Source organism: Cardiocondyla obscurior, linkage group LG11 (genome assembly GCF_019399895.1).
Source record: "Cardiocondyla obscurior isolate alpha-2009 linkage group LG11, Cobs3.1, whole genome shotgun sequence".
NCBI lineage: Eukaryota > Metazoa > Arthropoda > Insecta > Hymenoptera > Formicidae > Cardiocondyla > Cardiocondyla obscurior.
In genome coordinates this window covers 5,584,937-5,611,258 of record NC_091874.1, presented here as the reverse complement: position 1 = coordinate 5,611,258, position 26,322 = coordinate 5,584,937, and the positions used below count along the sequence as shown (strand labels likewise).

The 26,322-nt window shown below is 44.0% G+C and overlaps 1 protein-coding gene across 1 annotated transcript in view; it reads left to right on the top strand.

Annotated features, from left to right (window-relative positions):
- The window catches only part of Sol1, a 221,682-nt gene that overhangs the window by 170,162 nt on the left and 25,198 nt on the right, over positions 1 to 26,322 (top strand). Inside the window, exons 9-10 of the mRNA XM_070663475.1 lie at positions 21,058 to 21,244; positions 25,300 to 25,490. Coding sequence (XP_070519576.1) covers positions 21,058 to 21,244; positions 25,300 to 25,490 — 378 coding nt within the window. The remainder of the gene's footprint in view (positions 1 to 21,057; positions 21,245 to 25,299; positions 25,491 to 26,322) is intronic.

Sequence of the window (26,322 nt, the reverse complement as noted above, 5' to 3'; positions counted from 1 at the left end):
TGTAAGCGCGAGCATTTAAATTAACGATAATTTCAGTCACAGGTTTACAAACCACCGACGTGTAATTCCGTAGGTTGTGCGCGCAATCACGCCCGAGCTTCCTCAATCCCCCCTCCGCTTCTGACGCGCGTACTTTCGCGGCGATACCGAGACGGCCGCTTACGTACTTTGGGGTAGTTCGCGCACCACCGGTTCGCCAATTTCGCGTATACTTTGATTCTCTCGCCGTGGATTTTATTTACCTCCCTCGCGCCTCGCCCGCCGCGCAGCGACGTCGACTTCTGTGAAATGCGCGCTGCTTACGTACAACGATCTCCTCGCCGTTATCGACATCTAATTTTAAAAATATAAAGACGCAATGCCCGTACCGTGAATATCGACGGTGAAATGTAGACACCGCGATCGTACCGTGTCGAAAAATTTTCATCTCAATATGTTAAACGCGCATCTCGCGGAATAATGATCAGGGTTTATCCGCCGCGGACGGATGAAGATTTCGATTCGCCTTTTATCTTTCGCGGATCGGATATGCGCCAAGAAGACGTACAGAGATACGGATGCGGCGGTAATTGGTACTCCCGCGAAGCTCGTGAATTATTTCAACTCTCGTTAAAGTAAATAAGATTCTCCCGCGTAGGAATAAAATAACGCGGAGGAAGACGCGAGTACGCTCGTACGAGAGCAAAGGGTGTTAGGTTAATAAACGAGTGTAATTAGACACCTCATTTCAACGCTTCTCGAGCCACCGATCGTCCAGCTTGCTCTACGCCATTCTATTGTCGTTTTCATTCCCGTTCTTTCTGCGCTTCCCTTATTTGTCTCTTTCGTATACAATGTATCCGGCTGCATTATGCGAGGAGAAATAGCCGGGAGAAGTCCGAGCGCTAATGAGGAAAAACGTACACGAGTTTCTCAACGTCCTTCACTCCGTTTTCATACCGAATGGCAATTAACATTCGGATAGTTGACTTTACACTCCAGTCTTTTAACAATGTTTATAAATTGCCTTACATATTACGAATCGCGAGCATATCTTCTCGCGCTTATCTTCCTCATTTATATTTCGTTATCCTCCCTTCAACTCGTCGTCTTTTTTTTTTTTTTTTTTTTAATTTACCTTCTTATGTAAATTGCTCAAATTACAATTGAATATCATTTAACTAAAAGTGCCGCCGCGAAAAGAAATATTTGGTCGACGATTCGGATCGGATAACACAACAGAGAAAAGTTGCGCAAAGAAACGTGACTTATCTCGCCCGGTAGGGAGCAACTTTCTTTTAATGTATCCCGGAATCCTGTCTTTCGCAGTTTAGAGAGAAATTATTCGGACAAAGAGAAAAACCCGTGTGTACTCTCAAAGTAGAAGCTAACAAACTTGGGGAAAAGAATGCCGATCGCTGGGCTAAAGTGCACAGCATCCAGTGAAAAATTTGCTTGAGAATTAAAAACAAAGTTCCAAATATTACGTTTAATGACGCTTTGCGCACGATATCGCGGGTAATATCGCCCCTTCGTGTGACACGCACATGCAGATGCCTACAGGCAATGCATTCGTTGTTCTATCCGATATCGCATTCGATAACGCGGAGCGCCGCGTGCAAACTTAGCATCGCAGGCACCATCGATTTATCGCCTACGTTCGTTTCGCGCGAGCGCCATCGATGAAACTTCAAAAGCTAAAACTATCAGACTTTGATGCCCGGCGCGAGGTATCAACTAGAAACAAAAGCACATATAACATATGTCACGTTCGCGTAAAGGAAATTGATAGTAATACCTAATATTGCGTTCCAACTGCTACGTGAGATAGATTCGAATGCGTCTTCGTACATATGAAACTGAATCAGAAATGGAGAAAGAGAGAGAGAGAGAGGGAGAGCGCGCGCGAGGAAAGAGGAGAGTTAAAATAGTGGCGGGTGAATGCAGAGAGAGGCTGGCGGAGGGTGGTTCTCTACGTCGATTGTAGTAGCTCGAGGGTAAGAAAAGGGACTTGGTGCTGTAGCAGGTCGCCGGAACATGCACGAGCGAACAGCAGAGGTGGTGCGTTGGCAACTGGCCAGCTCAAGTATCTCTCATGTGTTTGGCAGAATTTGTCGTTCTTGGGATCACCCGCGCTTCTCCCGCACGAAGTCTACGTCTCGCGCAACGTGTCCTCCCTACATACCTTCGGTCTAGACACTCGGCGTGTCCGGGTACGTATGTTTGGTTACGCGAAATGCTCTCGTGCATCTCAAGTCGAATGTTTGATGGCGCTCTTCTGTTTAAACACGGACCTAGACACCACGGCTGAGCGGCGTCTACGAATCTGCATACATTCGCCCGCGGCACCCACGTGCGCCTCGCTCCTCAGATACGCCAAGGCCGCCCTCGCCCGCGCGTCTCACATTGAATTACATCAAAGAACTCCGACTCCGGTTTTACACGGGCTTCGAGATGCGATTCAGCCTTTCAGAGACCGGTCGGTATGTCACGAGCGAGATTTACGCGCGGCAGCATTCTGTATGATTATATCGCGCGAATCGTTTTGAATTGGACAGAAAGTCAATTTAATTAGACGACGAAGAATGAAGGGCGGAGACGGAGAGGGAGCCGCAGTTATGTTAAGTATATGTCGTATTTAAGCACGAGGTTAGGTGAAGTGTGGTCAATTCGATCTGTCTGCTCGCTCGAGCTTAGGAATATTTCCCGGGCGCCATTCAATGTGACAAATCGAGCGGCGCGCTACTTCTCAATTACGCGATGTCTGAAAATTCTTGGATCGTACTACCGCCGTCGTTCTCGCCCAGGCGGTATTCCCCGAGCTTTGCTCTCTCGCGTAAGCTCGGCCGTTCGCGCTCGCATAATTTTAACCAAGGGGGGACTCTCGACGGTGGAATTTCGCCGAGTCGCGGCGGATTATTAAGTTCGACGGTATCGAATTTACCGCCGGCGTGGCTCGCGCCTAAAGGCTCTCGGGCCAAAGAAGGGGATAATAAATTATCGCATAATGTTTCCGCGCGAGGTGCCGTTTTAAGAAAGTTCTGCCAAGTCGGCGCAATAGAAAAACATCGTAAATTCATATCGATTTCGAGAGACATCGTCATCGTACGCGCAGACGACAATAGCTGCCTCGACGACGTCGTCGAGGACGGCACGACTACCACGAGTGCCGGTACGATGGCGACGGCAACGAAGACGAAGACGACGACGACACGACGGCGATGGCGACAACCGTCTATAAATATTCTCTTGAGCAGTTGGCGTTTTGCACCCACGCCTTGCGATCGCGGAAAAATCCGGGTATAATGCACCCCCCCTGTCGCCCCGATTTTCACTCCCCCCCTTCAGTTGGGCGCGTTTCTCTTCTCGCGATGACAGATTTCCACGTTGCACCGACGGATTTACAACAGGCGCCATTTTTAACCTTTCTGTCTCACTTTTTTTTTTTTTCCTCTCTTTTCCCCCCTTCGTCGCAGCTTTCGGCCGTGTGCCCTCCTGTGCCCGAGTTTCCGCCGTAATTCAATTTGTCACGCAGACGGAAGTTTTGATAACATCCTTCCGCTTGATTTGTACGTTTCGCAAAATGAAAAAATAAACTTGCCGGCCGTCCCGGCACAATAGTGCTCGTCGATCGATTTTTGTTACTCGATTTGGCGTCCGCTCGCCGGTTTTTCCGTGCCAGTAACCGAATTGTAACCTCGATTTTAACGAACCCCCCTTGCCCACGGTACCCGGTACTAAAATAATATCAACAGCGTCGTCTAACATAAATACGATATATGTACATTTATTTTCTTTGCCTGTTGCTGAGTATTTAATATCTAACCGCCCACGATCGCGGCTGCAGTAATAACATCCTAATAACAACACAATTGCTCCGAGAGGGTAGTTTATTGAAGATTACCGTAACGCATCCTCGCCGCTTAAGTCCGTCAGCAGTTTTCGCGTAACCGTTGCACTTATTTGGCGAAGAGAGGAAGAAGATCGTAAATATCGTTAAAAGGATTCATCCCCGTAATCCGCCGGCGAAAGTTCAGCGCTGATCAATAATACGGGATTATCCGGTCCGTACGAGCAACACGGCCGGCAGAATTGAAGCGCGAGAGGGTGATTGCACGTTCGAACGTTTAATTACGGTTAAACGCCCAACGGGCTTTAACGAGGCGTACCTAACGTTTTTATATTACACGCGAAAGTCGGGCGCACGACACCGGAAGACAAGCGAGGGAAGACACGCGAAAGGAAAGGCGAATATAGGGCCCGAAAGAGACGCCGCGCGATCGTCGTCACATCTGCGACTTCGATCAACAAATCACCACCGTCTGCGCAAAGAATCCTCGCCCAGCGGGCATCACCCTCGAGTCGACCAAAAACTTTTTCGATATCCTCCCTGTGCTGTTCTGTACCCACCGCGCGGATGAACAGAGCAAAGCTTGCAAACGTGCACGTTGTATATGCGCGTGATTACAGGCGGCACCATCTGTTACGCACAATACGTCTTTGCGGCTTCGTGCCAGCGTACACACGTCCACATCGCGATGCACCGCGTCATGTCAATACCCGCTAGATGAATATCGGCCGATGTTTTGCGGAGCCCATTCGAAAGTTAGTCCCTCGGCCATGCGTATGCCGTATGCAATCTGGTTTATTTGTGGATCGTGTTTATTCGCGTCTCTACGATTAATTGGCCGTTCGAAGCTTTAAAGTCGCGTCGATTGCGCGCGTTAACGATTTAGAGGTGAAATTTTATCTCGTCGCAAGTGCCGCGTCAATAGAGATAATTTAATGATACACGGCTAATTACGTTGAAAGCGCCATCAATCCCCGACGGAGTACGATAATTTCTGCAGACTGTATTATATTTGTCCGCCTTGCCTCGCTCGATGGCATCGTCGGGCGAAATCTACACGGCTATTTTCGGATACGTAATTGTTAGTCAATTTTCCCGTATTTCATTACTTCGTGCATCCATGCATGCGTCCATCTTTTCGCAACGAAAAGCAAATATAATAGCGCGACTTTACGACGGAGTGGCTACGAGCGTGCGGATACATCCGCGATTGCACGGTACGTGTATACTTCGCCAGGTCCGTTTCGCGAGCACATTCAGATTGGAATTTTAGCCGGTGGCTGCCCCCGCGCGACGAGGATCTCTCACACACCGCCACCTTCGCTCGTAAATGTCGAGACGAGAACGTAAAACAAAGTCTCGCGGAAGTGGAGTAGATCGTGTGAACACCGTCTGAATTTTTCATCCTATCTCCCCCTCTCTCTTCTACCGTCCTCCCCCGACTTCATAAAACGGGACCGTATGATAAAACCGCAGGACAAAATTTGAAAAAGGAGATTACTACACGCACGTGCATACACGCATATATTTATCAGCGTGCAAAAATGACATTAACTTTTTTCGAAGCCCGTAACTCTTTCCCTCCCAAAGTAGAAGGCAATCGGTCCTGCCTCAGTTCACGATTCATTTTGCTCCTCGTCGCGCCGCGCGCAATATTTCGCGGCTTTTCTTTTTTTTTTTTTTGTGTCGTAAATACAAAGAGGGAGGGTAAGTTAAAATCGGCGGTGGAATTCGGTAAAAAACAACCGATCGGACGTGTGCTTCTGGATTACTGACGCAATAAAAGAGAACACGTGCGCTCAAGCACCTTGAAGGGGTACATTTACAGCGCACCCGAGATAACTCTCGAGACGTGCGCGGATGTGGATCAATTGGGTACTCTCCTTGTCGCGAGTATATCGAACGACACAACGTGAAAGTGAAAGATATCTGCGGCAAAGGACACGTAAAATGAAATCTTATGAAAATAGGCCATAACATGACGGTATAATCTAAACCTTTCTCCAGTTAATGTTTTTCCTTTTCTCTTTCACAATCGTAAAACAGTGCTCTAAAATTTTACTGTCCTCGTTCAAATTTACACAAAAATTTTTAAAAGTAGACTCGTTAAATGGAAGAATGTTTTTTTTTTTTTTATATCTCTGACTTTTTTCTTAATGCTCAATTTATTTTATCGTTAATTTTTACTCGTCAACTGTTAAAAGATACAACTCGAAACCCTATCGATCGTAATAACATCGCTTGTTTGTCCACGCGTGCCGAAACCCTATCAAAGCTGTACTACATAGTCTGTAACTCGTACTGAATCGAGATACTGTTTTCAATGTTAAAATGCGGTTGCATGCAAATGCATTGTTACGCGAATACTCGGGTAGCACAGATATTAAAACGCGATACTTGGCTAAACCCCGCTTTTGTGGTTTAATCGGACGATCACGCGCTTCAATCAATTCAAGTAAATTTTTTTATTTTTAAATATTTACATCTTTCGCTGTGTAAAATCTTTAAAAATATATTGCCTCGATCTACGTTTACTTTCTTTACTAAAAAAACGCATGACTACGCCACCACAAATTTGTTTTTTTCTTTCTTTTTTTTTTTTTTTTTACCGAGACATTTTAAACGCAGTTACTTGGCCGCTGTGGAGAAAAAGCGCTTGCACGATTATAGGAAATAATTTGTAATACGAACACGCGAACCCCGGGTTTCTTGTCGAGCCATTTAAACATTTCGAATATCGTAGTAGTACAGATGACTGTATATGTGGCCGCGTGCTCTCAGGACGGTACGTGGCAATTCCCAGAGAGAGCGTAATCCCAAATGTTCGACGGTTCTCTGATTCGCACGATCGCACAATTTGGTCTCGCAAAATGCGCCACGTGTACAAGCGGGTCCTGTACATTTGCACATACAAGACTCGAGGTGTCAAGAGAGAGAGAGCGAGAGACAGAAAGAGCGCGCCTCTGCCTTTATCGGTCGCATAAATTCAAGGTCCCGCTATTACAATCCTTGCGAGACGTACATCTACGTTCCGACACGAGCGCGAATTTTTTTTTGTATAAACGACGGATTAGCTTATGCCATTAGTCAAATTACACGACCGATTGCTCAAAAGTTAATCGCTCGTTCGCCGTAGCATCTATAAAAATCATTGAAGGTTTCGAAGAAGGACGTGAACTTGATGAAGACCATCGAGAAGGAAAATGAATATAAATAGTCGTCGGCGGCCTTGCGTAACATTAGCGCGAAGAAAGAAATCCTCACGCTTAACTTAATGCATCTAGATACGAGCACGCAGATGCGGCGGGATTTAACATCGCGCGTGGCGACGCGGTTTCTGTCGTGGAATTCAATTTCTGCTTTTCCTTGCGTCATTTGGTTATAACCACGCGCGCGTTTGCGGCACAAAGTTCGTCTTGTCTTTTAACGCAAAGCGACGGAGCTAATTCCAAATTCCGCGAGCTACGCGGCACGGCAGACGGCTCTATAGGAATTTTAATAAATCCTCCACATCCCCCCCTCGCGCTGCTGCGGATGTATGCACATGCTACTCGCGCAGTGATTCTCGCTCTGAAGATCGTTGTGAAGTGAAACGGTGTTATGTGCCGGAGATATGCAGGATAATTACACCGATCTCTCTGTATGTAACCGCGGCGGTAATATCTAACCCCGGGGAAATATTTAATACGGTCTACGTTCAATGTTAAGCCATCGTCTGATTTCATTATTAATATCTATTACTTAATTATTAAATTTCATTAATTTTAAACCCACCCTATTTGCGAGACAGCGTCGTTCGAGCTCAAGAATTAATTCATTAGGGACTCGCGCTGCCGACTGCGCGAAAAAGATCAAATAACTACGTCATGTTCCGTCCTTATGTACCAATCTGCACCATCTAATCCAAATGCAAAGGGCCAGACGCCGGAATAGTCAGATAGTCAAGCCAGCTTCGGCGTTGGTGGACAGTGTCCTGAGGGATAAGCCGGGAGTGGCTGGTGCCGCTAACCACGTTCGATAAGCGGTCAGGTCAAAACCCACGAATCCTCTTCCTTCTCTCCCTTGACCTCCCTCGCGCTTTCGTATTCTAGCATCTCTACGCGGTTACCTTCTCTCCTATCTCCAGGAAGCTAGAACTTGGCCGGACTAAATCGAAGGAAATCGTAGGGCAGTCGTGCTTTCTCGACACATCTGACGCTGTACGAAAAGCTTGATCGTTCTGAATTTTCGCCGATGGTATCGCGATCGAAGATCAAATGATAATGCCATCTACGTGCGCGAATATGTGTGCGGCAACGGTACTTTTAGTACTTTACTTATTTTTATCCCTATGAACTTCTCGATAGAAGTTTTAAAAAATATTCAATATGTAAAAAAAGGAAATTTTTATTTTTTTTATTGTCGAAAGTTAGACAAATCGAGATACGAAAGCTGAAAATTGTATAGTGATCAATTAGAAACCGTATACGTACATGGCACCAGCGATATCAATTGTCACGTTCGTCGGAGAATTTTATCGTATCGCCGCGTGCAGACGGTCACTCGTCTATCTCACAAAGCCGCACATAACATCACGAGACGTCGCCGGCGACAAATGGGATTCGTGCCGCGCCATTGACTGCGCCCGACGTACGGACAGATTAGTGCTAATGTGTTTTGTTGTCCCCCTTCGCGAGTCGCCTGCCACGAAGCCATTCGGATATCGAGAAGATCCTGCGGCACCGGAGCAACATTACCGAACGACCTCGGCGTCGGTGGATCCCGCTACTGACCATCCCAGAGCCGAGGAATTACGCGGACTGAGGATTTCGCGGTGGACGTTGTTCCAACGGCTACCCGGAATCTTATCTCCACGAGAGTAACACGCTATCTAGGAAACGAGCTTGCGCCACGGTGCACGCGTGTTGTCCTGCGGGAAAGTCGGCTCCTTCTAAGAAAAATCGCGGCGGCGGTTATCCGCGGTCGTAGAAACTCCCCTCGTTGCGGAATCGTTGCATTATTATACCCCGGCCTCTCGATTTTCTCTTATTTCCGTCCCGCCACTTTTCTCTCGCGGCATTAAGGGAGAAAGACGCGAACGCCGGCGACTTCGCGTTCGAGAAAGAGTTGCCAATACTCTCGGTACTCTCGTTTCAGTCTGCTACCCTCTCATCTGGGGACTTTATAACAAGATAGAAGGCGGCGATAAAGTAATTTATCCGGGGAGCGAACTAAGCGAGGCACGAATGCCGCCAGTGTATACACCGGTGGTCCCGCTCGTGCAAAGGTAGCATTCACCGACAAGGATTTTCATTCAACTTTTCGTTTCTTTGAGAGCTCGCGCTACCGCCGATATCTAATTTTTCTTCTCCCCTTTGAACAAAGTACAAATTTCTGTTTTCCGCCTTATCCCAGCCGCAATTCGATCGACGGAAACGCTTTAACAACAACAACGCACGCCACTCCGGAATAATAAAATCGCGTGTGTGTATGCGAAGCAAAAGCATCGAATTGCCGTTTTCAATATACAAATCGTACCGTTAACATACCCAACCGCGCGATTATTTTGCCATTTTTTTCCTTTTTTTTTTCTTTTTATAAAAGTGATCTTTTCAACGTCTCTTACTTCTCCTCTCTTTCTCTCTTTCTTTCTTACTTTCTACCCTTGCTAATCTAACCGTTGTAGACTCGACCAAGCAAACGAAAGCAGATAAGACGGAGTAGAGTGCGACGCGTGAGTCCTCGCTCGAGTCTTCGCTGCAGATCACTCGACAGATATCAACGTGCCTCGCCATCCCGGTTTTTCCTCCATTTCTAACATACGACGCTTCCCGGTGAAAGACACCGCCGACTACTATCGCAAATCCTCCCTCCCGCGCCTTTTTCTTCTCGCGTCGTTTTCGCAACCCGCGGGAATTCCGTAACGAGCCGCAATATACGCGAATGACATAATACAACATCGCGCGGTGCGAACCTCGAATTTTTCCTCCAAATTTACTGGTGAAGACAACCGGGAGTTAATTCCGCGCGAAGCGCCGTGTTATCTCGCACTCCATCTCTCTTTTCCTCTCATTCTTTTTTCTACGCATTCAGAGATATCTAGACGTCAAGTTAAACCACCAACAAGATATTCCTCGTCGGCTTTCGCAAAGGAAACTTCTTGAGATTCAGACTTACACGTCGCGCGTCTTTGAAACTTTCCCGAGTGGAGATTGATTCCAATCGTTACCTAATACGACTGCCGAATTCACCGGGCTAACCGGTTTCTGCCGCCCGCCGCGGTAGTGTGAGTACGTGCGTGTGTTTAAATCTGGCCAGCATCTTGCGCTCGAAATTCGCAAGGCGGAGGACGCGCGGGCGGCGGACGGTGAGAACCGGTGCCTGGCGATTTCGGCAGTCGAGCGAGCGTTGCGTGAGGTCAGAACAACAACAGTAAACAAGTGCGCGGAGAAAAAAAAGATATCTATTTAGATACATGGTCCCCGCTGGACAGTGACTAGACGACCGATACTAGACAGATTTTGTTTTTTCTTTTTAAATGACAACTTTATTTTTTGAAGACAATCACTAGTTAAGAAATACATTTAATCTGCGCGATCTGACCACTAGCTGCAAAATTAGATTAGCTAGATGAACTTCCACTCGGATTGATTTGTAAATTAATTTGTAGTAAATATTATTCATCAGCAAAAAGAATACGAGTGAAATTTAAGTTTCCATTCTGTAAAGAGCGGCGATTTAGTCCGTCACGGTTCGTAGAATTTCACGAGCTTGCGAGAGAAAATTGCGTTCAAATAAAGCATTTTATAGAAACTAGAATTGTGTTTATTATTACAGTTTCCTGACTTTCGTGAGGAAATAAGGTACAACGACTCAGTTTCAGACGCGTGGGAAAGAAACTCCCGAGAGGAGATTCTGTAGATGCGATTTTGATGACGTTTATACGTTACGGTCCCCGAGCAATTGTTATCGAAACTCAATTATTGCATGCGGTTGCAAGTAAAAAAATAAAAAAAATTAATAAAACATAAAAAAAACAGGTGAAAAAGTAAATACTAATTTTCATAAATAACATGCACTTCATAGAAGGACAAAAAGTCCAACTGTTAATCCTGCCTCAAGAGAAGTATAAATGTTTGATAGCGGATACATGTGCATCCAAATATATTGTATTATTTCTGCGGTTGTGTACGAGAAAGCACGGAACAGGACGTCATTAACTAACCCGCGGGACTTGATTTTATACGAGCAACTGCATAAAATGTGCAATGGAAGCTTGGCGTGCAATAACATGGCCCCAAGCCAAATATAACAAAATATAGTTAAATAATGTTACAACTGAAAAGCGTGTCGCAACAATAGCAATAATTTCAATAGTGGAAATGAAAAGAGACAAACAATTCGGAGATTAAGCATATTTACTCGACAAAGGTTCTCGTTCTGGAAAGAAAAAAAAAAAAACAAAAAAAAGAACGCGTGTTCTGAATAATTAAAATAATCGATGAAACGAAACGAAACGAAATTTTTTTTCTCGCCAAGTATCGACGAAACACGTCTCTTGCGACCAGAATACGGGCGAAAGTGTATTTGGATGTAACCGTGTGCGTTTCCGACCGATTACACGAATTTCCGATTATCCGCTGCACGCTATTAGGAAAGTTCGTACTTCCATATTCATCGACGGTCGCATCTGGAAATGGAAATTGGATTTCCTGCAAAAACCGTTATCATGTTGCTTCTGATCAAAGAACGCTCGTATATGGGTCGGCATATACATACATCGAATTAAATTCTAGATATACATATATGTGCAAGCTAGTTTTACGAATCACTTCTTTAAGCCCGTTAAATTTGATTAAATGCTCTGCGCAGCGATTAAAAAAAAAAAAAAAAAAAAACGTTCTTCAAAACGATGACATTTTTTCACCTATCAAATTTTAGAAAGGGACCGATTACGCAATGTATTACGCTCCACTGAACAAATGTATGCTTGTATTCTCAGAGACGCGAAAGGATATTGTGGGTATCGCGTGTATTAGGGAATATTTACGGCTTCATCTACATAAAATAGTGCATCGAGTCGAACTCGGTGCGTATGTGTCACATCTATTAACTGCGGGAGAAAATAACGACTCGCGGACACGTGTCAACTAGAAAGCTTCCGCTCGCCAGCGATAATTTATGGTATAAATGGTAGATCATATGATGAGAAACAATGTAGGCTACTATGAGTTTTGCCACATGCATTTAGAATTGCGATAATATCGCGATGTGAATTGCACGTTGCAATGCAAAGTTGTACGATCGAAATTTTCATATATGTAGAGTTTTTAGAAATTTAAATTACCTGAATCGTTTATTCGACTGTTCGTACAACTGTTTAATAATCGCGGCGTGAATACAATTACACTTAATGACATATTCGTTTACGAGCAACTGTCTCACAATCAGTCAACGAAGTTACGCGTACTGATCTGTCTCGCGAAACGCTACCGTGCCACAAAGCTCCAAGAACGCATTCGGTCGACGTGTGATCAAGTAACTGATACGTGACAAACGAAAACACCGCCTCGGGTAGGGCGTACATACTTTTCTACATATATGTATCATATAATAATTTATTTGACAGAATCTTGTTTCATATTTTTTATCACGTTTATATATGTATCGTGAATGCAGCTAAATAAACAAGTAAAATTAATTTGCAAAAGTTATTAAATAGCACTGAAAAGCTAGTCTTGCACGTTTTGGTTTATAATACGTTTGCAAATAAACCCACAAAGAGGAGAAAATAAAGTCCGTGAAAGGAAATACAGCTTCATTAATAAATTTGGAAAATTAATAAAATAATATTTTGCTTGATCATTACGTGCAGCGTGTCGTCTTTTATCCCGCCCGCAGTTTATCAACCATTTCGGGTGTTACGCGGTCGAAACAACAAAATGCGAATAGCGAATTTTTATCTTGCTCCGAAAGTCGGAACAGTATCGTATTTACCTGCGCCGGTGATATATCGTCACCGGCTGTGCGAACAGCTGCGCTCTCTGCGAGTCAACAGGGAAAGAACTCTAGTGATCAACGTGAAATATATCACCGAAACGGCGACATTACCTGAAATCGAGGATTCGGAGGATCCGCGAGTATGCATGGGCGTGCAAGGACCTATTTACGCTTCTGCAGGAGGACGTAACCGCAATCCGGACGTAGACGAGGGAAACGCTTGGTCGGAAGGTAGTGACGAAGCGGTAGCACTTTAGCGCGTGGAATATGTTCGCAGGATCAGAGAGAAAAAGTGCGAGAGAACGATCCCATCTGTTAATCTAGGACGCCGAGATATTTAACGTAGTAACTTCATAACTCCTACTCTATCACCGAACACTTTGCGCGACTAAAAACTCGGCGTCGCGTCGCGTCGCGTCGCTTTAATATAACGACGTTTACCGGCACAAAACTTCCGCATAACGGCCAGACGAAAGAAGGAACGAGCTCACGTTCCGTTACGTCCCGCGTTAATATAAGCGTCTCGGTGCTCGTAAGCTCCTCGTATACTGAATGGCCGACGATTCTTCATCCCGCCCGGGTGCGCGAGTGACACTTAATTGCCAGTTTCTTCGACTTGCGCCCGGCCCTACGCGCCGGATCTTCTTCAACGCCGCTCTGAACCACGGCGAATCGTGCGGATATTCGCATGATGAACGACCAAGACTCGTCCCCTGACCACGCGAATTCCGCGGATTCGCAGAATTCTCCGGGCAACCGCAAAATTTCACGTTTCACCGTAGACACTTGGGAAACGCGTTAATCATTGCCACCTGCCTCGTCCTCGACTACCCTGGGATGTAAGAGGAGCACGAAGGAAACACAAGAGAAAGAGAGAGAGAGAGAGAGAGAAAAAAAAAAAAAAAGGAGGCAAAGAGAGAGAGAGAGAAAGAGAAAACGCGAGCGCCTCACAGAACTCGTTGTCCTCTAGCTGAATTCCGGAAGAGCGATCGGTTGTCACGATTACCGATCGTCCTGGGTCCGTCCGACGAACGTAAGAAAAAAATAAAAAGGACGAAGGTACCTTCTTCGTGTGAAGAATGGTCGTCGTTTCGCGCGGAGTCTGAATCCCGTTAGCTTGTGGCCTTAACGGATGTCTGGCGAAGATACGTCGCCGCAGACACTGCGTTTTCGTCGCCGAAACGCTTACACGGGGGATGAGAATTTAATCGTTGAAAAAAAATCGTTCGACAAATATTTGACGTGTGTATCAATCGGCGGAAAATACAGAGATTATCTCGAGGGGGTTTTTCAAACTTGCGCTTAAGTCTCCTGCGATTTTCAAAGATAAATTGCGTTTTCGAATAGCCACGGCGGGTGGAAAAAGGCGAAATTAGAGAAAGAGAAGATTTTATATATCCCAGACTTAATGCTTTTTCATAGAGCAATTCTTTTCATGATAATTAGTTCAGTACGATATGCTCTTGGGACAACCGCGATATGTCACCGCGGAACGCTAGCACTTTTCACCCGCGTTAAATCTTGTCGTCGCCGCTAAAGAATCGTTCTTGATTGCACCCACCTTTAGTGGACGCGAACGACTATCCCCCGCGCGTGCTGCTTAGTCGGTGCTTCCACGTCATTTGACTACATTGAGCACATCGTGTAACGACTATTTTGCATCGGCTTAGCGTTGAAAGGATTAAGTTTATAACCGAGTTTGAGGATTACGAAGTTGCGATGCGGGCCCGGTGATGCAGACGGTTCATTCATACTATGTGCTTTATCGTCGTTAATTGAGATCTCGATGGACCCGGCTCGCGAGCTTGCTGGCATTGATAGATGACGGACACTTCACCTACGGAATCATATATCGAGGTCGACGTACTCGCGAATCTCGAACGTTTTCACAGCCGCCGATTCGGTCTAACGAGAAAGAAAAAAAAAAAGGACTGAACAAGTCGTTTAAATTCTTTTTTCTCCGAGATTCTTCAAATTGCAGATTCGCCGCGTGCCGGTGAAATGAAGACCGATGATCCGTAGAGATCCACTTCGCGATCAATTTGTACTCAAATCTTTCGGAATCTCAGGAATTTATGACGAGACGCACGGATATGAGAATATTTCATTGACTGCAACGCGCGCGTTGACACGGCCGGCCGCCCGAAACGAGTTTATCACTTCCTCTACGACGTGGCATCGTTCCCGCGCCATTCGTTCGCTAACTTTTTCTATTCTTTCCCGGTCGTGCGCGAAAGAGGAGCTCATCAGCTAATGGAAATGGCAATCGAACGCTGGAAACGATATCGATCAAAATATTCGACCGAGTTACGGAAAACTGGCCGCGACAGCGACGAAAAAAGACAACGACGGCGGCGACGGTGGCGAACGCGTGGAAAAACGCGGCGCGAGGGTGAGAAGGAAGGATCTGTCTTGTACTTGCAAAGGCGGAAAATAATGTAATTATAATTTACGAGGCGCAAACAGCGCACAATAGGCGGCCGCGCGAACGGGATCGTGTCGAACGGAGAATCACCGAGAGAAGCGAAGACGGAGAAGCGAGAGACGACGAGACAAGTCGGGCGGAGTCATCGGGAAAGCAGCGACAAAGTGCGACGACGCGGTGCGAAAAGCCGATAAATCAGCCGACCTAGTCGGAATTAGTTACCGTTCCATTTTGTAGCAACGTTAAGTAAGTTGCCTTCCGCTCCGTTCTCCTGTTCGTTCCGTACCCCTGTCTTCCTCTTCCGCGTCTACCCCCGTAACTTTCTCTTTCTCACTCATTCGCTCGTTCCCTGATTCTCTATCCTCTCTCTCTATTACTCTCCTCTCATTTCCTTACTCGTCCCCAGCATCCTTATCTCCTCTCCGGCACGGCGAAGAAACTCGTCCGTTCGCCCCCGCGTCTCGTTTCCCCCCTTGTTTCTTTAACGGAGAATCCGACGTGTTCTACAGACTTCGTTCCGAGACAAAACCGCCGGTACATCCGCATCGCGACAATCTCACAAAATTTTCCGCTAAAGACCGCGCTATTTCCGGCGTGCGTCATACCCGAGCTTGACTGTCGTGTCTTATCGGTGACATTAAATATCGTCGTCGGACCCGGCCGCTGAATCCGTCGATTGTGTCGGCGCTGGACGTTGTTTGACCGCGCCTCAAACGAAATTCATTGTGCCCGTTGTCCAGCGAGTTTTATAAACTTTCGTCACGCGCAAGATTCAAGGGTTTTTGATTATCGGTTCTGGCAAAGCTTCGCAAAATTGAAAAAAAAAAAAAAACCAAGTTTCACGCAAAGTTTAATATAGCAGCAGATTTTTAAGAACATTGAAATCCGTCGAAGCGGTTAACGATAAATGAATTTATGAATTGAATTATTCTATCGTTCGCGACAGTTGCAAAAATGTTTCTCTTTCCTCTGTCATTAGAATAGTAACCGCAGTTTTATGAAATGTCTTTATTCTCATTGTTTAAGAGAATCGATTTCGAAAATCGGTGCGGCGAGGTTTCAATAGATCCAGAAACGACATTAAATGTACGCGTAATTCTTCAACAGCTTATCATAAAAGGTAATATTAACGCTGAACTATTGACCTTTGCCGAATAATAAAGTATGCTGAACTTGCGAGAATTCAAAGGTCACTTAACGCGCCTGCAAACGATAAACGAGCTGCTCGCTAGCCAGTAAAGTAGGTGATAACCTTTTTCTAGGCCACAGGCTACGCCTTTTTTATCTTCATCTATTCGCAGCAGCTATTCGCATCGTTCGTTAAAAAAAACGCGGAAAAAAAATAGAAGAAGCACGCGTTAAAGAGCACTTAGTAACGCTTATGCAACGAGACGCTATTGTCTGGAAAGCTCCGCAATTAATCAATTATCTCGCGCACGTACGACATTATGGCTGAAAGCTATTATAAGAAAGACATTCAGGGCGTCTCTTTTTATGTTTGTAAAAAAACATTTGGTATCGCGGCGCGCTAATGCAACGTGAAAGATTGATCGGTGATATTTTTCCCTCCCCCCCCTTTTTTTTACGACCATAACTCAGGTTTACATTCGATGTACGAGCCTTGATATATTTTCTATGAGTGTGCTCGACGTTCTACGTACGCGAATTGAAAAATAGAAAGATTCCGTAAATTTTGAGCAGAAGCGAAACGTTTCCAACAGATTTTCGATAATTTTATTTCTGTACAATACCCGCGCTTAAAGGAACCGATCGGCTAGGGTGCAGAATTCAAGAAAGTAATTTTTCATCGGCGGATCGTCGCTTCGGGGATGCTCCCCGAAAAGTGTCGAAAAACTCTGATTTAAAGTCTAAATTAAATTTCATGACAGGGCGGCCGAACTTTTTGCCGTCGGCAGCAACTACTGCTGCGAGCACGCAGCGCGGCGTACGGCTCGTATTCGCGGTTACGCCGAAATGCGCAAGAAAATATGAACGTTCATCATTCGAACGGAAGCGGAAACCCATGCGGATATATCCCCGCTACGGATTCTGCTGAGTGAGGGGCGGATATGGGTGGGCAAGGGGGGGAGGGTTGCTTAAATCTGCGGAGTTAGGACAGGACTTACCGCCAAGACGCGGCTCGCAAATGGCGTTCAAATTAATTTCAACAAAGTTCGTAAATTATTAATACCCGCCGAGCCGGCGGCTGCTGACTCGCTTGTTCCCGGCTAAATGTGCTGTTTAATTAGGAAATCCGCGATTGTGGTAAGACGGGATTGTCAACGGTTTTACGTTACATTGCGGACCACCGGCGAGGCCTTTCCGCGCGCTGACCGCCTGCCACGCGGCCGGATTGCGAATATATCTCGCGCCCGTCAGTGAAACGAGCTTAAAACTATTTCGAAAACGACGTGCAACCCGGCGCAGTGCCGCGTACCACCACGCGCATTGCGTTCACGTGCAATTACGCGGCACGGTGCGGCAGTTTGTAAAATACCGTAGTGGGATTGTCACCGTAGAAGTAAAAGGTTCTGAGAGAATTCCTACCTTTTTTTTTTATTCTTTCTTTTTCTCGCGACTAGAGCAACTGCAGCGTGAAATTGCGTCGCTTTGGATTAACGCGGTAATCGCATTTTGTAAATTATTAGAGTACGACTTTTGAACCGTCGTCCATAACTCAAACGAAAGTCGGAGGAATTTGAACAATGTCGTCTTTTCTCTTCATACATAATATGTGATAATTTACATAAGCAACGGCCAATATTCTAAAACTGTCGATTGGCAATCTCATCAAAATAGCTAGGTTTGACAGCGTGATATTCTCGCCGGTATAGAAATTGATCGCCGTAAGTGAATTCGTTTCTCAAATATAACAGGAGACGTAGTTGGAATACTTGGTGACTCTAAGAATTTTGAGAGGACGGCTCATGAATGCAAATTAAAACGTTTGCCGTTTCTGCCGCGCATCTCTTTTCTGGTGCCCTAGCCTTTCCCGATGTTATTTGGCTCTCAAACGACGTTCAAGAGTCGATACTCTCAGTGAGTGACGCTTAAGAAAAAAAAAAAAAAAAAAAGTATAATCGTGCGTACATATAAATGTAACGCTTGTATAAAATATATATATAAATTATAATTTTAAATCCCTCGTCGCAGCTGTCGATAAATTATTAATTATCGAGGAAACAATTATATGTGTTACGCCGTTAATCTGAGCTAACGCCGAGCCTCGCGGAATTAATGAATTTTTAATCGAATATCGTTAAACACGGTTGATATCGGTTCACCCGCGACTGCATACGGCTCTTACGACATTAGATGCCGGCAAAATCGTAATCGTCCGCTTCTGCCCTCTGTTTTCTTTATTTCCGCGACGTGAGCGTTCTCCTAAGTTTCTCCGCAAATATATATAGACCGTAACGCAATGCTCGACAATAAGAAAGCTTTAGACGGCAGTGGCCATTACGAGCGCGCAGCATAATGCGCATTTCCAGTACGACATTTTCAATAATATGCCGTTGAAGTGAAAATTATGCATTGACAGAACGACCAAGAAACAGGCTGAGAGAATTAATGGAAGATGCAATTTTTTCGCGAAGAATAATAAAAATTAATTTATTGATATTGAATTTGACACGCGCTGCTATTTGGAAGAATAAAAAAAAAAAAGAAAAAAAAAGGAAAAAGAAAGAAAGAAAGAAAGAAAAAGAAAACAATAAAACGTTGGTGCTGCTGCAAATATTCCACCGATACAAATTTAAATGCATTTCCTTAACATGTCACGTACATTATACTGTAGACGTAAGTCTCAAAGCGGAAATCGAGCTAAAAATGACGCTAAGAGAACGGATGGGAAAGGAAAAGCTTGAACACTGCGCGAACGATATTTCCAATATTCTCATAGCAACGCGAAGTTCGAGATAAGTACGCTTCTGATACAAATACTCATGCAACATTCATGACTGACGGCGACGCGACGCATTGATACCTCGCGCTTCTTCCCAGTTTCAACGCATCCAAAAGTCTTTGTATCAATGCCTTTCCCTCTCAAGCGTAACCGTTAAAAGCGTCGCGCTGGGACCGATACAAATATCTTCTCTCGTTAGCCCGAAGTTGGTATATATTGTATATATATATATTTTTATATACCATGGTAATATATATGTAAATAAAATATGTAGTACATAAATAAAATATATACGGTGTATAAAGAATATATAGTATATCTCTGAGTCCACCCGCAAAAGTCGTTAAGGTAGCTGCCCGGTCGAGATATTGCGCTACTTTTTCCAAACTCGATAAAGGCCATTGTCGGCCTTGTGTCGGCGGCTTTGAATCGCGAGATCGTGGCAACGTTAACCCCCTCCCTCCCCCCGACGGTCGCCAAACGACAGTTTTATCGAATTTCTTCGAATCCCGGATACGAGCACGTATCGAGACGTGTATTGCCGAACAACAATGAATTACGAGATAGCCTTGTATTTAATGATGCACTATTGCATCCCTGAACCAGCTTTCCGGCGTTCCGATTAAACGCATCGCATGGCAATATTAATTACCACTAAACAGTTCTATACCAAATCAACGGTGAGTTAACGCTACGCGCGATGGTCTCTACGTGCGATTTGTTCGGAAAGGCAATGCTTGACAATTGTCGCGACTACAACGGGCGTATTGAATTATACATCTCAATTATATATAAAGTCCCGGAATAATTAAAAAAAAATAGTATATAATATTTATATATAAAGTCTTCTACACGTAAATCATAATTTGATACCCTTGAACGTGTGGCATAATTTTTGAATTTTACAATCATATTGCGAAACACTAATGATTCACGGACGGATAGGCAGTGCACTGTTTACCGTGAAAGAGAACTCGCGAGAGAAACACGGAAAATATATTCACGAGAAAATACACAAGTACGCACGCTCATGCGTTCGTAACGCCGGGGGTTGCCTAATGACGGCATTTCTTCGGAAGATTCATCTTGCGGAGCGTACCTCAGCGATTCTGGCGTTAAATTACGGAAAGATTAATAACTGTCGAGAAGATTAAAGCGTAGAGACTCGAAACGAATATGCGCTACAATCGCGGTACCGTTATACGCGGCAAAGCGGGTTAAGATATTTATCACATTAAATAATTTCGTATCTTCCTCCCAGTGAGATTCGTTCAATCTTAACGCTATGCGAATTGCGCAGACAAAGACGGGTAAAGACTGTGGGCAGCGAAAAGAAGTGCGACAATGCTACAGATATGAATACCTTTTGTATTAAAATTTTAATTTATTTGGCAACAAATAGACGGCTCGTTGTAAAATTATTTGCCGCTGCCGGCGCAAACACGGACCTTCCTCTCCCTATATTTGTGCCATTGTGCCTCCCCCCCGTCTATGCGGGCGGGATTTAAAAAGTTCATCACATATTTTAATTTGAAATACTTTATTTCCCTTAACAAAACTAATAAATACGCGTTATGATTATTATCATACTTTTGTAGTCTTTGTGATTTTTATGCAACGCGTTTTCATAATAGTAGCAGAGCTCATTTGCATATTATAGTAAGCGTCGATGCGCGAGCACTTGTAATTAAAACACGAAATATTCATAATTTAATTCGCGCAACGTATCTTTCAGTGTAGAAAGGGGCGAGGGGGAGGGAGGGAGGGAGAGAGGGCGACAATGAAGGAAGCTGTCGCGTAATTTAATTGGCCCTTTTTTTCTTCCTTTGGCCGCGCGTCAATTAATTACTTTCGTTACATTCCTTTTTTATTCGCCGACTGTTGCCGCTCGTTAAGTCACCGTGCGTCTCTTTGTTACAGCGTCGCTCTGCGACGTGGTTTACAACAGCGATACAACTAAAACGGGCGTGGTAATATCACCTGGATATCCGAACTCGTACCCACCGAGGACGCACTGTACATACGACTTCCAAGGAAGAGGAAAGGAGCGGGTGCAAGTAATATTCCAGGACTTGAATCTATTTCATTCGCCGAACGACCCGAATGAGTGAGTTTATCACATTCTCCAATTTGAATTATATTAATATATGTATGTTATGAAATGTATACTGTAATTGAAACGCACTGTTAACGTAACCAGCAGCTTTGCTGTTACGCGATAGGTATGATGTAAATGTATCCTTACACTCGAAAAATTTTATTCATTCTCGCGGAAATTGTGAACAGTCGATCGATTTGAATCTTGCACGCACGTTAGATCTACATAGCATTGTGTTTTCGCGAGTACATCGTTATGTTTGGTAACGGCGTAACGACACTTGCAGTTGCATCTAAAATCTCCGGTTCTTTCTTACGACACAAAAGGCGTATTCTTCTATCAGCTATGTTATGTATTTGCACGCACGTACATAACAGACGTCGCACGCCCCGTTCTCAAGCCGCTGCATCGGATTACGATAAGTGCAATCTCAAAATTTCATGAGAAACGACTTCGCCGTAATTTAAGTCGTGATCTAAGAGCAGGGCTGGTATTACTTTACTTTATAATTTAAAAACGTTACCGCTCTAAACCGTTCGCTCTCAAAGGTTGCGTAATGTTAAAAGCGCGAAGGGACCGTAATTCCGATTTACGAAATGCCTAATCAAATCGTTACCCCGGAAATTTTCGAATTTTTCTACCACGTTTACGCACGTCCGCGCTTTTCCTCTTTCCAGGTCAATGCACGTTCGACTAAATTCGCTCATTCGTGTACGTAATGTCGTATTGTCACTTTGCCAGCTAAAGAAACTTTCGTTTAGATTTGACTAGAGATTTTTATTTGCAAAAATCTGATCGAGCTTTTGAGAACGTCTCTAACGTTCTAAATAGTAAAGATCAACCGCGAGTGCTTCTGACATCGACAAAGAGCCGTGTCGTCGTGACCGAGAGATCAGCATGGGAAATCCTCGGGAAACCGCTGCGATACAACTGGTTTCCCGACAATTCCACTCAGTGCGATCACTTATCCCCTCATTCATTTTCCACGTGGCTGTTCTTAAATGAGATTTAATTAGGGGTTGCGCGTACTATTGAACTGACGTTTAAGTGGCACTTCCCTCGTTCCATAATTATCTGCCATGTACTCTGCGGTGTATCGCGAGAGCTTCTCTATCTTCTGTTTATTTTTGGATTGAGAGTTTCAGTTTAATCATGGTATCACCGATCAATTTATTCTAATGGAGTGAATGTTTACTCCAAAAGAGTGAATATTTACTCCATTTGAGTGAATTGATTTAGTATTTCATGACTAGAGTGAAAATTTCGCTCCAAAAGTTTTAGAGAAGTCAAATTAATAATTGCGATTGCGATTAAATAAACTTCGGAATTAAATTGAAAGACATATTTAAATAATTTATCATAATATATCGCTCTTCTTTTCAAAAAAATAATGCAAAAAACGAAAGTTTCAGATAAATTTACGTACATGAATGACGGAATTAAAATAATACGTAGTTCGTTATGTGATGATGTGCATGTTTTTTTTTTTTTTTTTTTTTTTTTAATAATACTAAAAAAAACCATGCAAGCGCGTACTAGTTTACTGTACGTACTGATCTATTCTCTAACACGTGCTCGATTGCCGAATCCGCGGGTCGCCGGACCCGCAGACCCTCGCGGTAGTGTGAGTACGTTTGTGTGTTTACATCGGCCGGCACCTTACGCTCGAAATTCGCAAGGCGGAAGACGCGCGGGCGGCGGGCAGCGAGAACCGGATTGCCTGGCGATTTCGGCAGTCGAGCGAACGTTGCGTATGGTCAGCTCAACAACAGTAAACAAAGTACGCGGCGAAAAACGTTCAGATATCTATTTATATACACGGTCCGCGCTGAACAGTGACAGACGACCGATACTGGACAGCTTTTGCTTTTTTGATAGGATTTAAATTACTTTTTCTATCGCGTTCAATATCGTTTTGCAGAAATTTATCGAGTTAAAATAAAGCAAGCGTCGCGTTCGCTTATATATTCGTAAGACACAAGATGGTCATATGTATATCTACTCGTGATTCAAGTACGGTACGTGAGTGCATTCAAATGCTAAAATGATTTCTCCTGAATAGAACGAAGAGAGCAGTCGCGTCGTCAACTGATTTTCCTGCCCAGTTTCCTTCCAATCATCTGAATAGATTGGTCGAAATTTTCCGCCGAGCGTATGGTTCGCGCGCATTCACGTAACACCACACGAATTTGCTCATGTACAAAATCGCTGCACATAATCATACACATAAGCCTACCTGAGCGCAAGAAAATAATATTTTTTTATTGTGCGTCATACTAATTCTCCCTCATTATGTCTCGCGAATCTCAAATTGGTTGGTTAAAAGCCATCCATTGTAAATTGTGCCCGCAGGACAATTGCGTAATTATGATACAGTAAACTACGGCACGTTGAGTTGAAATAGGAAGAATATAATAAGAATGCTCGAGCGCTAAGTGCAGCAAGGGAACCTGGCTACTTTTATGCGAAAATGAGTTTAACGTGGTTGTTTCTTGAAAACTTATCATATCATCCCGTAGAAAAGAAAAAAAAGAATAAACACGGTGCTTACTTCTTTCATATTCAAAAGTTTTGCAATTATACGCTTGCTTACGTAGATCGTATGTTGAAAACGTCTTGAATTTCTTTCCTCTCTCGAAATATATCTCTTGTCGAGAGTATGCATTTTACATTGCACATCATATTTACTTTGACTAGTCCATCATCAGATTTGTTACGACATCAAATAAAAGTTTAATGTAACGTATCATTTTTTTAATATTATATTTCAAAATAAATTTAAATTTTATTGAGAAAAAGCAAAAGAGAAAAATCAACAGCAGGACTTACACCGTGTTACAACTTTATCAACCTTTTCACTAACTAAAAAAAAAAAAAATTATTAAATAGTATTTGCATATTTTTAAATAAATACATATAGTTCTGAGTATATTTTTTCAAATATTTAATATTGACTCCAATGGTCACAAAAACGCGTAAAAATATTCGATCAATTTTCTTTTCTATCTTCATATGTATTTGCGTTATTTTATTGCAAATTCAGCGCATGTTATAACTTATATCGCAAGATATTTCTATCGAATACGAGATCTACTGTTGCGACAAACGAATAAAAAAAAAAAAAAATAAAAATAAAAATAAGGCAACAAACGGAAGTAATTATTTTTTTTAATGGTCACGACTGACTGCAATTATTTGATATTTCCAACTCAACGTGCAGATTGCAACGGATAATTTTCGCGGCGGCCGACAACTCTTTGCGTCGAGAGTTTTCGAAACGAAAGTCCAGACTCGAGAATGTCAACTCGGTGTCGAGTTATCGTTCAAAGTTCGCTAGCGGCGTCGTAAGCACGGAATATAAAATTGGACAACGTGCAACGTGTTGCAGTACACGCTCCGGCGCGCGTACCGGGACAAATACATCTTGATTCCTGTTCCTTGTGTTCTAACGGGACGTAAAATCAGAAATGGAAATACGAGTCCCCTCGGTAGCGGAGCGTCTTTTGTCGAGGAAATGAAAAGTTTTTCCTATCGAATGTTGTTGCTTCGTGACGCGTAACGAAGGCTGCACGTCGAAAACTGCTGACGTGACTGCGCGATGCCACGAGGCAGTTATCATCCAACAATTGTTTTAAACCAAATAATTAACATCACGCGGAACGTTGAAACATTATTTCGCTAAATACTATTTTTACTGAAAATAGCTCGTAATTGCTAAAGCGATAATAAAACGCGCAAATATTTTTACCCTTTTAATTTTAATTTGTATATTTTTTCTCTCTTTACTTTTCGAAGCCATTGTAGAACATTTCAATGATGAACTAATCATGCAAGAGGTACAAGAGATATTTCGTTTGCCATTATTGTAATTATTGAAATTATATGGAAATTGTTGGTTTTCCGCAATAATTATCGCGTTCGAAAGTATCAAATTTTGGTTGCAGTGTTCAGTCATAGTATGCGCCCGAAATGAGTGAAATAATTAATGTTGCAAATAATGTGTATGAGAGCGTTATGATATTTAAAAACAAACGTACTATAAATGTATAATATTTTTATTACAGCTGCGAGGGAGTCGATTCATTGGTAGCGTACGTGCATATAGACGGAAAGAAGGACAAAATAGACTCGTTCTGCGGTGATACACCGCCGCGGCCAATCATGAGCAACGGTCCGCGGCTTTCCTTGGAATTTCAAGGAGTAACGTCATCTCGGCACTCGAGAGGTTTTAAAGCAACGTACACTTTTTTGGAGAGTAAGTACATATCAATTTTGACAATGAGAGTTAGATTGAGTGAGAGAATACCGGTCCCCCTTTCACGGGAATTCGAAGTGAATCTTCCAAGTGGAAGTCTCCTGATCGCGTAAGACGCGCGTAGATTCACACGTATATTGTCCTCTCGTAAATCGATCGGAAGTGTTCCGGTCCAGATGGACGACGGGCATCATCGAGAATAACTTATCGGTGCGGAACGTGTTCGCGGCGCGAGATCAGGCCATGACGTACGATCTTATATATTCGTGAATGGGCCACGGAGCCGTATTCCTGGCTTTTCTCCTATGAGCATCTACGTCCCGTCAAAATTTCAATTTCCGCCGAGCATTCTATCGCGATAGCAATGCGTCTCGGCGCGTTTCGCCGTTTATCACCGGCAGGTGAGTTCAGATTTTGGCGCACACGCGCTGGGCGGAGGTCCCGGTAAGAGAACAAATGGACGGCGGAGTATGTTCATCTTGCCGGGAATCGTTCGGGGATATCGCGGCGCAGGAAAGTCAAAGGGTGTATCGCGAGACAACGCTGACGAAAGTTCGCGGGCATCGCGAAACGGAGGCAAACAATCTGTCTCGGGTATCAAGCAGACGGAAGGAGGGGGAGGGCCAACTTTGTCGTACCGTCAGTTAAAGGATGAATATCGCTCGATTATGCCGAGTATTTTATCGTCCCCCGGCTACCATCGAGCGCAGTCGAAAGTTCGCGCGTTATCGCATAATTGAAACGCGGCAAAATGGATCCTGACCTATTTTGCAACGGTGGAAAGAGATACGGCGGCGAAGTTCCGGCAAAGTCGCTCCGCGGCTCCGTATTA